Source organism: Anabrus simplex, chromosome 2 (assembly GCF_040414725.1).
Source record: "Anabrus simplex isolate iqAnaSimp1 chromosome 2, ASM4041472v1, whole genome shotgun sequence".
Lineage (NCBI taxonomy): Eukaryota > Metazoa > Arthropoda > Insecta > Orthoptera > Tettigoniidae > Anabrus > Anabrus simplex.
Genome location: NC_090266.1, coordinates 1055115499 through 1055129913, shown reverse-complemented (window position 1 = coordinate 1055129913; position 14415 = coordinate 1055115499). Strand labels below are relative to the sequence as shown.

The following is a 14415-nucleotide window of genomic DNA, read 5'->3' as shown; positions in this document are numbered from 1 at the left end:
AGGATGGAATGTTTCATTTGGCCTTCGGTGCATCGACGACGTGCGTCGTTGGAATAAAGGAAAAAAGCGTGATTCGTCAGACCACATTTCATTCCGCCAGTCAGCTACTGTCCACGTTCGATGGTTTCTATTTCATTGAAGACGCGCAACTTTATGTGCCTATGTGAGCAATGGCCTCTTACGAGGTGACCGACTACAAATGTTCATTGCACGCAGTCCCCGTTGCAATGTTCTCTCGCTAACAAGTTAGGGTGGACCTTTAACCACTGCAGGATTTCCTGTCGGGTTTCACAAGCCGTGAAAGGCGTCTCCGGTCCCTCTCATTCGGGATCATTTTCCGACCACAATTCTGACGTTGTGTTTCGTGGCCATGTGTAGTACACCACTGCTTGTAGGCACGTTGAACAGTCCACTGCGCAACACCAACAAATCCAGCAACTTCATGCACCGTATAGCCATATACACTGTCAAAAACGATTGGCTCTTTTTGCCACTCTGTCACATCTTGCATCTACCCATGTTGACGTTCACTGTCCGCTCGAAACATCAGTGTCTCACTGATCGTTACTGCCTTATGCTCACGCAGAGGCAGAAATCGTGGGGCTGAGCATGGGACTCGTTCGCTGCGCCTTCTGTACAGGTTTAACGATTCATCTGTGCGTGCGCATTAGGGTGAATAATTTTTTGACCGGTGAGCTTCGATGTAAACACAGAATACATTTTTTAAAATAATGTTACTTGCTTTACGTCCCACTAACTACTTTTTCGGTCTTCGGAGACGCCGAGGTGCCGGAATTTAGTCCCGCAGGAGTTCTTTTACGTGCCAGTAAATCTACCGACACGAGGCTGACGTATTTGAGCACCTTCGAATACCACCGGACTGGGCCAAGATCGAACCTGCCAAGTTGGGGTCAGAAGGCCAGCGCCTTAACCGTCTGAGCCACTCAGCCCGGCGAATACATTTTTGGCCTAATTGGGCTTGAACAGGTAGAAATACAGTAACTACTGCCCAAGTTTTATAGCATTCTAATGGAGTTGAAATAATACAAAATGAAAGATATTCCACATAATATCTTTTATAGGAGAGATGTGTTCAATGCGACAGCCAGGGACCCACTCGCCACCCCCCGAAGTATATTTACTTTTATAACATAATTCAATTTAGCACGCCCCATTCTCCATTGCTCAAGCACGCACTAACATTTCCATTGGCTGACGTATAATAGCATATGACGTCATCCCAGAAATGAAGACAAATACATTCCGTTACCAAACCGTGCACAATAAAAACACAACTAAATATAACCTGTAACGAAGCAATGTACAATTTCCAATGTACAATAATTTTCTACTGAACTTACCTTAATGTAGCGGAGAATACAACACACTCACAGCCTTAAAAAATTCGTGCACCCTCGTCTCAAATTGGAAGGATGTCTTAGCCCAGTGGTTTTGTCGCTAACCGGACCTAACCAATGCAGATCAATGGTGGTGTCACTAGCCGGCATGCTTAGTGAATTCAGCTTTTCTACACTCTCCAACATACTATGCGCTGCTACCGCCCTACGGAATGCTAAAGATCTCACAGCCGCTAACGGTAATAGGGCCGTAACGCCGCGTTTCCTAATTGACCTATTTTCGCGGCCACCAAATTAGGCGGATCAGAGAAATTACTGAACACATCATTTCGGAGCGCAAGGCAAGTTGTTCTCTCCCAAGCTCCTGATGTTATTTTATACAATGTTTCAAAACAAATTATACTACAAGCTTCAGAAAATACTGCTGATTTCAGTGGTATAACTATTTTCCATATAATCCATTTTAAATAATTATTAAAAATAACATCTTGAACGAGTAAATTTAAATCCTTAGAATCATGTATTGAAAATTTCAGTAAGCGGCCAAGTTTTTATTTCTTCAGCCAATAAAATTTTGTCTGCGGGAAAAATGTAAAAAAATCACTTGACTCATATTTTTTATCTGAAACATATTTCCGTGAGTCTTGTAGTTTTCCAGGAAAATGGCCTGGAAAGCGATCATGTAAATGTCGCTAGCTGAGGCAGTTCGGGGCGCGCGCGCGCCAATTCAGGCTGCAGGACGCCGTAAATACTTCCGGATTACATATTAATCTGTATCCGTTTTATTACATTATAACTTTAAATATTTGAATACTGTATACTGTATTGAGTAATATAGAAAAATAACTACTTTAAAGAATAGGTTTACAATAATTTACAACGAATTAAGAATCGCTTTCTAGCTTCAGGCAGTCTAATATTTCTTAGTCACTGTCACCACTCATCTCATTATCTATCGAGTCGTCATTTACACTGATGATGAATGGCTGCATTCTTTCGTTCCTTACTATTTCCTTGGCCCAGTCGTCGTTTGAAGATTTTCCGCGCGATTGAAGCATTTTCCCAGTCTGCAGCAGTCACACGGTCGATGGCTTCTGACGTGAGTTTTTCTGTGTCCTTTATTTTGAATGTCTTGTTCCTCTCTGCCACTTCTCTTTTGACTTGAGCCGAAATCAATTCACATTCACTATCCATCTTTAACTTCACTTACAGTGGGAGCTCAACAGCTGCATTACAGGGAATGACTCGGGTAAGGTGGCCTGGAGCGGATGGGCTAGGGATGGGCGCGACTGAAGCCTGGAATCGAGAGCGTCGACTCCATCGACTCCGAACACCGGTCTCGGTTCGCATGAAGCCTCTCGACTCCAAGTTAACTTGATGCGCATTGCGAGGCCCCACGGTCGCTTCGCATGAAGCATCGCGACTCCAAGCGAACTTGACTCTCATTGCGGGGCCGCTTGCGTGTCGAGGCGCGGAAAATAACTTGAAATATCATACATGTTGCTGCTCATTTGCCCATTGGGTTTTTAAGATTATTGTAGAGTGAAGTACGATGTCGTTAACGAAGACGACGAGCGTAATGGTGTATTTGAAATAAAATTAAACGTGTCATGTCAGAAAGTATCGGCATAGCAGACCACGGACATTTAATTTCACGTCTTTATTTGTCGTGATCAGGAAAATGATAAACAGATATCGATGGTAAATCATTATGAATTGCACATGAACGGTGAAAACAAATCTAATATGGGTAAATCCTCCAACATAATTCGAACATAGATTATGTATGTATGTTCAGTCTTCAGCCGTAAGGCTGGTTGGATCCTCAACAGCTCTGCCATCAGCTGTCATAGATGGCCTAGGCATCACTGAAGAGGCGTACTACGGAAATGAGGAGTGAGGTAGTTTCCCGTTGCTTTCCTCACCGAGCCAGATGTTGCTATTACATTTCAGTCTGCCAAGCCCACTGAAATGCATGCACCAACCGACCCTATAGGCAACGTTTTCACACCATTCATAGCAGGGACTGGCTGCACAAGGAATGGCATTACTGGCATCGCTCATACCTCAGTCACTTTCATATTGTCAAAGCCAAGGATAAGACAGAGACAGATCAATGAAAGTAACAAAATTGCTTTAGCCCATACCAGAAGACATAGTGCACTGTAAACACTAGGTCCTGCCAGCAAAGGCATGAACATAAATTACACCATTAAAAGCCTCCGTGGCTCAGGCGGCAGCGCGTTGGCCTCTCACCGCTGGATTCCGTGGTTCAAATCCCGGTCACTCCACGTGAGGTTTGTTTTTCTCCGGGTACTCCGGCTTTCCCTGTCATCTTCCATTCTAGCAACACTCTCCAACATCATTTCATTTTATCTATCAGTCATTCATCATTGCCCCAGAGGAGTGCGACAGGCCTCGGCAACCGGTACAATTCCTATCCTCGCCGCAGGATGGGGGCTTCATTCATTCCATTCCTGACCGATCACTGACTGGAAAACAGGTTGCAGGTTATCATTATAATTCAAGGACCATGTTAAGTCTTGTTGCATTATTATTATTATTATTATTAGTAGTAGTAGTAGTAGTAGTAGTAGTAGTAGTAGTAGTAGTAGTAGTAGTAGTAGTAGTATAGATAAAAGCCCCTTTTCGCGACAGCCCTGGTAGGCCTTGGCCTACCAAGTGACCTCTGTCCAGCTCGAAGGCCAGTAGATTACGAGGTGACGTGTGTTCAGCACGACGAATCCTCTCGACTCTTATTCTTGGCTTTCTAGACCCGGTCTCTACCTCAGCGTGATCACGAAACCTGAGATACAGGTAAAAATCCCTGACCTGGCCGGAATCGATCCCGGGGCCTCCCTAGATTGCGGAGGCGGCTATTATGACGCACACTGTTTGGTAAAATATTTGTTGTAAAATCAGACTGTAAGCACTCGCTTCTTTTTTTATGTTTTATGCCCCAGGCCAGGGGTATTAATCATTTACAATCAAAAATACCTAACCCGGCCGAGAACCGAACCCGGGACCGCCGGATGACAGGCGCACGCGTTGCCCCTTACGCTTGAAGTCAATATTGGCGATTATGTAAACGTATACTGTTAGATTATTATTACCACTACAATTATCATCATCATTATCATCATCGTCGCCAAAATAGACCTACAACATTAACACTAACGATGATAAAATCCCGAAACAATATTTAATGTTTGCTGGCTAATAATCATCTTGTATTCATCGTATCACGAGTTACCAAGGGAGGAACGTGGATCTATAATTCCAAGCAGTTCTGACAATAGTTGATAGATAGCGTTACTGCATCAGTGGAGTCGACACTGGAGTCGAGAGTGTCGGTTCCAGAGGTAGCAGTCTCGACTCTTCGCGACTCCGTTCGCTAGACAGCACTGCACGATCACCGTTGCCAATCTGTGCTCGGAGGTAAGCGACTCTCGACCATCTGTCGCTTCGCTGTTCCCATATCTGACGACAGCGCAGTTTTCCTCACCAGCCTAATTTGGTGGCCGCCACAATAGTCTCAATACACACAGACAATTCACAGAACAGCGCCCATCATTTCTTCGGTGTTGACTGTTGACCATTGTACACACACTGTTAAAATAAACGTCATAGCGCAAATTTTGTTACGTGTAATGATTTTAGTGAACCGCTGTGTATTTTCCCTTTTCATTACCGATCTGTACATAGTATAAAATAAAATCCTTGATCCTATCTGTCTGTCTGTCTGTCTGTCTAATTTCGAGAACCACTGGATGGATTGTGATGCGATTTTCACCATTATTTAAAGCATTTCTCGAGAAAGGTTCATGTGTAAGAAACAGTCATGTATGACCAAAGGAAGCTGAGCAGTAACGATTTCAGTGTAGGAAGTCGAAGGATAAACGACCGCCCGTGCGTCTTGTTAGCTTACGCTGGCTAAATCGTTAAAAATATATCGATACTGTGAGGGTAAGACGTGTTCAGCATAAATAGTTCTACACAAAATGTCCGGGGCAGCATATATCTATCCTTAACACATAGCCCACTAAAAAGGTTTTTATGTTTCAATCTACAGCAAAAAAAAAAAAAAAAAACTAACGTCAAACTTAGAAAAAGCATTTTCAATTAATCAGTTAATCCTTATCAATATAAATGGTTCATTCACCTTAACTAGTAATGTAGGTTAAGGTATCATTTAGAGCAGGGCCTCTCAAACGCCCAAACTCTCACGCGTGCAGAGCGAGGTGCATAGGCTCTGTGCACTGTGCATCGGTACGCTTCGCCTTAACTTGGCTTGACTCGGATGGTGTAGTGTGCTGTGAGCGACGAAGCGTTTGGTGGTAGACGACGTGTTTATCAGTGAAATAGACAAGCGCACGACAACAACATAATAATGGAGCAACCTGTTTCGAAGAAAGCAAAGACTACCGAAAGTCCATTTCAATCGAACTGGGAACTTTCGTATTTTTTTGTTTGTTTGTCGTGACGATAACGCCAAATGCTTAATCTGTGGGACGATAATTACGTGCGTAAGAAAATCATCTATTGAAAGACACTACAACAGACTACATTCGGAAAATTATTGTGAAATCATAGGAGACGTCAGAGAGAAAGAATTAAGGAAGTTGAAACAGCTTGAAGAAGAGCATTCTATATCCACAAATAAGTTTTGTTCCAGTATTGTAGCATTTTCATTTTGGTTACGGGTTCTGCATTTTTTTAAAATTATGTTTACATTCCTCGCAAACATGTATGTGTATTTCTAATTCACTTTTTAATTTTTTTAATAACACTGGTAACCTTGTCCCATACAACTGTGCGTCTCCGCTCACCACACGTAAACATTTCGCAGTGGGGGAGAAACAGCAGTGAAGGTGAGGAACGCGGAGACAGGCCGAACGGGGAGACAGGTGTAGGAGGTCTGCACTCTGGTCAACCAAGCGAAGTCGTCTTTTGCACCGTGCACAGTGCATGCACCACGCGCATGCACCCTGAGAGGCCCTGATTTAGAGTACATAATTTTCATCCATACTTTCGGAGATATCGTCGTTTTTATTTTATCGCGCAATCTCCGTTCTGAAATATGGAAACGTAAATTACCAGCTTCAGGACGAGTGAGTAGATGGCGAGAAGGCGCTCGAATTTCTCACCCTAGGTATCAGTGGCTATGCCCAGCAGCTAACGGTCGAAGTATGTAAGATTTCAGAGAAGGGTGCATGCGTAGCGAGTTTCGCTATTAATCCGATTCGCCTCGCCTTTTCTGTATTCCGCCTGTGAACATTTCGTTCCACCAGTCTATTTGGAGTTTCCGTGGTCATTTGGTGGAGCTCGGCTTTTCTTCATTCAGTCCGTGAAAATTTCTTTCCGCAGGCTACACAGTCGAGTCGAGTTGAGATTGGGGGAGGGTGAATGTGTTTGATGTTTTACTGTTAATTTCATGCACCTCGTCTTTTCAGATTATGTCTGTGAACATTGAATTTCACATGCTACGATACAGTAATTAATACCGGTAATTTTTCAGTGATTTTCGTTATATATATGCAGTCTGTGATAATCCATCATGCCGAGACAGAATATAGGTCGTAGTACAGTACATTGCATTCGAACACAAAGACAAATTCACTGCCCAGGTTCAAGTATATTACTCATTCTCAGTAGACACAGCAGCCGACAGTGAAGACACTGTCCATTACCCTATAGAATTTCTACGTTCTTTACATCCTTCCGGCTTGCCACCGCACAAGCTGGTTTTGAAAGTGGGGGTTCCAATTATTTTGTTACGTCTTCTACACCTGCCACAGTTGTGCAAATAGGATGCGATTGGTAGTGAAAACGTTAAAAAACTGTTTCATTGAAGCTACTATTTTGATTGGCTATGGCACAGGATAGACGGTCTTGATGCCGAGAAAACCTATGATTCCTTCAGATCTGATTTTGGGCCAATGACCTAGATATTAGGCCCCTTTATACAACAAGCATCATCATTCATCATCAAGTCTTGCCTTTTGATTTCAAACTAGTCCAATTCCCGGTAAGAGTTTGCTTTGTTATGACAATGGTGCAAATTGCAAATACACGACTGTTCACTAAAATCATTACACGTAACAAAAGTTGCGCTATAATGTTTATTTATACAGTGTGTGTACACTGGTCAACAGACAACACTGAAGAAATTATGGGCGCTATTCTGTGATTTGTCTGTGTGTATTGAGCCTAGGTCAATTAAGAAACGCGGCGTTACGGTCCTATTACCGTCCGTCACTCTGATGTGGGCAATGCGTTCGTGTCAGATAGCTGTACAGAACATTGTTGGTCAAAACTCAAGTAGGTTGATGACTGAAATCTAACAGCTAAAAATGTAATGACAATAATAATTAAATATTTTCAGATACTGGTTTGATTCCTGGCCGTACTGGGGATTTTAGCCACTCTTGATTAATTCATGCCGCTGGGCAGCAGGGCGTTGGTGTTCGTCTTAATATACTTCTTCATTTACATAGAACACGTCACATTAATAACCACCACAGAAACGCACAATTGCGAATCCGTCCGCATAGGTTGGCGTGAGCAAAGGCATCCGGCTGTAAAATTAGTTTAATCCACGCCTAGTATCGACCCCAAGAAATTGGAAAACTCAGGAAGGAGAATACACGATATATTTCACTACCCACTTACTTTTCTGGGTGCAATACTGAAACAGCAAGTATGCGTCAGCAACTTGCCTGCACTCAGACTTGTTCAGTACTACTAATAACAAGTTTTCATTCCTCCTCTGAGGGAATAGGCGGGCCTCTTAGACGATGACGCCGTCTCTCAGGCCGGGAGATTTGTTACAATGAAGGAGATGCTCGGAGAAGGTGAGGTAGTTGGCGGCCGTGGCCTATACTAGGAACTGTCCGGCATTCGCCTTAGGGCAGGAGAATGGAAAATCACGGGAAACCATTCTCAGGACAGCTGACGGTTGAGGCCAGCCGTGAGGTCCCGTCGCCTGAATGCAGAGGCGTAGAGCCACGGTAGAGCCGTGGCCGCCCCTCCTCTGCTCGGTTGGCCGGTCGGAGTTCAGAGCTTTAGGACCACGGACCAGCCGTGGCCACCTGTGGGCCGAGACCCACTCTGCATTACCGTCGTTGTGCAATGTCAAGCGAATGTCCATAAAATCACAGTGACCTTCTCCCTTCCAGCAACGTTATGGTGCTGTGTGTGGCGTTCGAGCTTGTACGTTTTGCCACATGGTTTTGCGGGCCATCGGAATAACATCACTCCGAACATTTGATTAATAATTGTGTACAGTAATGGGAAAAGTAACTGGGCTGGATTACACTTACTTGAGAAACATTTTAGCTTAATTAAAATTACACATTACTCTTTCAACAGAGCTTGTATCCGGGAAATAGTGGATTCAAGCCCCACTGTCGGCAGCCATGAAGAAGATTTTCCGTGGTTTCCTATTTTCACATCAGGCAAATGCTGGGGCTGCACCTTAATTCAGGCCACAGCCGGTTCCTTCCCACTCCTAGGCCTTTCCTATCCCATCGTCGCCGTAAGATATATTTGTATCGGTGCGACGTTAAGCAAATTGTAAACAACACCTTTTTCAAAAAGTAAGCAGTAAAATTACAGTTACTTCACGTAACGCCAATCTCTGGGAATTCACTGTCTTTTCACACACGGGAATAGAATGATACCAACATTTCTAAGGAAAAATATATTACTTCAAGTTTTGTTTCTTTTAGCATAGAGACATTAGGTGGCTATGATCACTGAGTGAGACTAAGCATAATACCCTAGAACTTTCAAAATGATTGCTTCAAAGCAAAGTCTGAATTTCACTCTCTACTCAACCAAACTACAGAAGAAACCGCAAACTGCGAGTAAATGAACGAGTGCGCTTCGTATGCTTGGATTTACAGTATGCTATTTTCTTATTCATACAGTGCGATTTAATAACTAAAACACTACACTTTTGCTAGTTGAAATAAATGTATTATATGTTTCCTCTAACAAAAGTATTTTTCATACATTGCTTTATGTAAAGTATAAAAAATAAGGCCTATATAACAAATATAAAATATTTAAAATAGCTGAAATTGTACTTTTCTACTCACATTGTTATTTATACAGTTGAATAAAGTAACTAAATCGATGATGACAAGAGTACTTCTAATTCTTTGTAAAATAACCTTCGGCTTTGGTAACTGCATTGACCTAACAAGTCTGTCACACTTTTGTGGGCTGATATTGAACCATTCTTCAGTCATCACTCTGTTCAAGTCTTCTTTAGATAACATACACTGACTTAGCAAATGTCATGGGTTAGTCACCTAATAGCGTGTGGGGCCTCCTCTAGCCCTGCGAACTGCAGTGAGACGCCGTGGAAGTGAGTCGACAAGTCCCTGGTAGTCCTCTGGACGCAGCTGACACCAAATCGCTTGCAGAGCGGCCGCCAATGCTGGTCTGTTCGTGGGTGCAGGATCTATGGCACGGAGCCTGCGTTCCAGGACATCCCAGATATGCTCGATAGGGTTCATATCGGGGCTCCTGGGTGGCCATGGCAGTCGTTGGGCCTTCGCTGCATGTTCCTGGAACCATTCCCGGGCGACGTGGGAGCGATGTGACGGCGCGTTATCATCTTGAAAGACCGCAGAACCGTCTGGGCGCTGGAAGGCCAAAAATGGGTGGAGATGGTCTCCGAGCAGCTCAACATACCGCGTACCATTCAAAGTCTCTCCAGAACAAGTAGGGGGCCCATTCCATAGCAGGAAAATGCACCCTAGACCATAACAGAGACACCAGCGCCCTGGACCACACCTTCGAGGCAGGCGGGATCCATCTCTTCATGTGGTCTGCGCCATACACGGTGCCTCCCATCGGCATGGTGCAGTTGAAATCGTGATTCGTCCGACCATATTACGTTACGCCGTTGTTCCAATGTCCATCCCTGGTGACTGGCGACAAATGCGCGTCGTTGTGCCCGATGACGTTGGGTTAACAGTGGCACCCGTGTGCGGTTCCGGCTCTCATACCCCATAGAACCCATGTTCCCACGGATTGTCCACTGGGAGACATGTCTAGCACGGCCTGTGTTGAATTGAGACGTGATTTGTTGGACGGTTGCCCATCTGTCACTACTGACAATCCGTCTCAGTTGTCGCCGGTCACGGTCATCGAGGGTGGCTGGACGGCCGGTCGTTCGTCTTTTGTGGACGGTGACACCCACATTCAACCATTCACGATACACCCTGGACACGGTTGATCGTGTGAATCCGAATTCCCGCACCACTTCCGAAATCGCACTTCCCATCCATCGGGCACCGACCACCATACCCCGTTCGAACGGTGTCAGCTCACGACGACGTTCCATGTTACACCTGTCACATTCACAGCCACTGCTCACAAGGTCTCCTATACAACTGCCGCTGGCACAGGGGGCGTGTGGTGCGCAGACAACACACATGTGCATCAGTGCTCCGCTATCCCATAACATTTGCTCAGTCAGTGTATATCGGCTGTAGGCCCTAGATTTCAAATGCACTCATAAATGTTCAATAGGATGTAGGTCAATAGACGGGGGAGGGTCCAATTGTCATGGAACATTATAAATTAACCATTCCTTATTCACAGCACTTGTATGCTTGGTGTCGTTGCCTTGTTGGAAAATTTATGTAGCATCCCCAACTTTTCTGCACTTTTAACATTTTTCTTAAGAATGTTATTGTACACTACCTTCTCCATTATGCCGTCAATAAACTGGATTCTACCGACCCCATTTGCTGAAATACACCGCCGAAACATAACTGACCCATTCCCATGCTTTACATTGGAGAGTGTATTAGCCACAGCATTATCCGTATGAAACTTTCTCCAGACCCTGCAGGCACCATCCTATCCAGAATGGTTAATTTTAGTTTCATCAGATTGGATTGCACTATTCCAAAATTTCTGGCCCTTGTTTATATGTTCTTTTGTGAACAGCAATATTGCAGTACGGTTCTTCTTACTAACATTCGGCCTCGTCCTCGGTATTCTGCCATTGTAACCATGTCTGATGTAGTACCGGACGAACCGTCCCAGTACACTCCTTCTTGCCTGTAGTAATTTCTAATTCTGACCGTAGTTTTGGAACACTTAATTCAGGGGTCGGATTTTATCCGACGCAAAATGAGACGTTCTTCCTGAACATATAGCCGTTTTTCTATGGGCTTTCTTGGTACAGTTCACACAGACCCTTGATACTTGAATTTATTTACTACATAATGCACCGTCGCATACCTTTTATTCACAATTTGTCTTTTTTTTCTTAGAGAGAAGAATATCCTCCAACGAGCGAGTTGGCCGTGCGGTTAGCGGCGCGCAGCTGTGAGCTTGCATTCGAGAGGTAGTGGGTTCGGACCCCACTGTCGGCAACTTTGAAGACGATTTTCAGTTATTTTCACCCATGCAAATTCTGGGGCTGTACCTTAATTAAAGTCATCACCACTTCCTACTCCTAGCCCTTTCCTATTCCATCGTTGCCATAAGACCTATATGTGTCCGTGCGACGTAAAGCCAATTGTGAATAAAAGAAAGAAAATCCTCTAAGTGCTAAATTAACAATAAATGTGTCTTTCAGTTCGGAGGCAATCTCTTTACTTCTGCCCATTTTGAATAGCACTCACGGAGGTGATATGCTAACACAACCTACTGCACGTATTCACGCATTAAAATGTTTACGCCGGCCGTAAGACTGACAAATGATACAGGACATACATACTAGTGCATGAAGTAGGAACACCTTGCAAGGCGAGGTAAAAATGCATACTAATATTTTTTGAACAGGATGTTTTTGATTAGAATGTACTGTATATGTTCAGTGAACGTTAGTGTTTTGTCATTACCTCCGTTATACAGCAACTTGATGTACAGTAGTGTTTTCGCATAACTTACTGACAAGTGGAAAGTTCTATGCTGAATTAGGCGATGTATGAATAGCAAACAAGTCGGGCTGAGTGGCTCAGACGGTTGAGGTGCTGGCCTTCTGACCCGAACTTGGCAGGTTCGAGCCTGGCTCTGTCCGGTGGTATTTGAAGGTACTCATAGACGTCAGCCCCGTGTCGGTAGATTTACTGGCACATAAAAAGAACTCCTGCGGGACTAAATTCCGGCAACTCGGCGTCTCCGAAGACCGTGAAACTAGTTAGTGGGACGTAAAAAGCAATAACATTATTATGACTAGCAAAATGACACTGTATATCATCGACGTATTGACGCTTGGGGCTCCAAAGTTGCCAAACTGTCGATGCGATGTACAGTAATGGAAATAAATATTCATACACTGCAGTGTAGAAAAGTAAGCTTTAGTTTTGCCACTATAAATACAAAAATACTCATTGGATTTGTAACATTAAGATTATTCATTCACAGCTATAGTTTTGCACGTAGAAAAACAAGCATTTACTAAACATAATACAGAGGCACACTCTGAAGTGCTCTTTTGCACTGCGAAATAAGTATTCATACACTGACTGAAAATAGAATTTACGACAAAGCCACAACTGGTTTAACACTTCGTATGCATACCCCTCCTGTGTATCACTAGCCTATAATTCTTTGGCATGGAATGGACCAATCTTCTTGTAGTCTCTGACGTAATACTTCGCCATTCCCGTAACAGACATCCTTTCAAAGTTGTATTACTACGAATTTCGTGTTTTCTCACCTCACCCTTGATTCAAGTTCACTCAACAGATAAACCTGTTGTTGAGTGCTACATTATTTTGTTTAAATTCTGATGTCTGAACAACGGTCCAAGGAATGCCATCCAATACTGCAGGAGACGCAACTCGGCTGGGGAGTCAAAATGTATACCTACTCGCTCCATTCATCAACGAAGGAAGGTAGCGACAACTGAACACTTGCACACACAAGCGGAACGCTTTTGGTCACAAGAGGAGCTGATGACATTTCATCATTCAAGGAAAAGAACATTTCCGAAGAACACCGCTGAAAAAACCTTCACCCGTGACAAGACGAGATGATTTACTGTAAAATTGTTTCTACACAAGGAAGTTGGAGAACTTGGAAACTCACTGACCGATGCTAAGCGTTATTTTGGTTTTATGGAAAGAAGATTGCAGTGGTAACCTGATCTTAAGAATGAGTATATCGCATTCATGGATGAGTATTTGCAGCTAGGACACATGGAACTCATCGATGCCATCAAGCCGTCACAGTCATGCTGTTATATACCTCACCACGCAGTAATAAAGGACACGAGCAGCACCACCAAGGTCAGTGTGGTGTACAATGTTTTCGCTAATCCAGCAACCATCGTCCGGATGAGGCTTGGATACGGATGCTACCCTCACCACCTCCACCGCATCGGAGTGACTACCACGACAGTTTGCCCACATGACGATTACGAAGATGCGGATCTGAATCACATAGTCTTTTCTTGTTCCAGGTAAGAGCGCCAACGAACAAAGTTATTCGCACAGCTTCGGTTATTACATATCCCATTCCCCACAAATGTTAACATTCTTCTTCAAGACAACGATAGCAAAATCTGCAGAGCACTGATCCAGTTTCTACAAGACACCAATCTAATTCTATAAACCCTCATGCAGAAGCCACGAACTGAAATAATTAATACAGATAATCTCCTAACTGTTACATCCCATTAACTGCTACCTTTCTACCATGGCCTTCCCTCCCTATAGCAATGCCATGATTGGCCTCATGGCGAGATGATATAGTACCATCCTTATCCTTATCACTACCAGCTGGCCAAATGGTATTCTTGTTTTACAAAAAAATATTTTCGCCAAAACTACTCCCTCATTCTCACTGAATGACTTAATGATGATTGGGCCAACAATTCAGTAGGATTTATTTAGAATTGCGATCCGCTTCCGTACACACAAGTACGCATTGTCTGCAGATATCGAGAAAATACTGTATATAGATCCAGGTAAAATGAGTCTGACAATGTGGCGCAGTTGTCCTAATCTTCTTCTTCTTCTTCTTAATCTGTTTATCCTCCAGGGTCGGTTTTTCCCGCGGACTAAGCGAGGGATCCCACCTC

The 14415-nt window shown here is 43.8% G+C and overlaps 1 protein-coding gene across 7 annotated transcripts in view; it reads left to right on the top strand.

Moving 5' to 3' along the window:
• The window catches only part of LOC136864684 (uncharacterized), a 281939-nt gene that overhangs the window by 202446 nt on the left and 65078 nt on the right, over positions 1-14415 (top strand). For 6 of the 7 annotated variants that reach the window (XM_068225901.1, XM_068225896.1, XM_068225900.1 and 3 more), the window contains one exon: positions 11657-11895. The exons of the other annotated variant lie outside the window; for it this stretch is intronic. In XM_068225901.1, the coding sequence (XP_068082002.1) occupies positions 11657-11715 (59 nt within the window). In that variant the 3' untranslated portion in view covers positions 11716-11895. Of the gene's footprint in view, positions 1-11656; positions 11896-14415 lie in introns of those variants that run through there. 7 annotated transcript variants of the gene reach the window in all.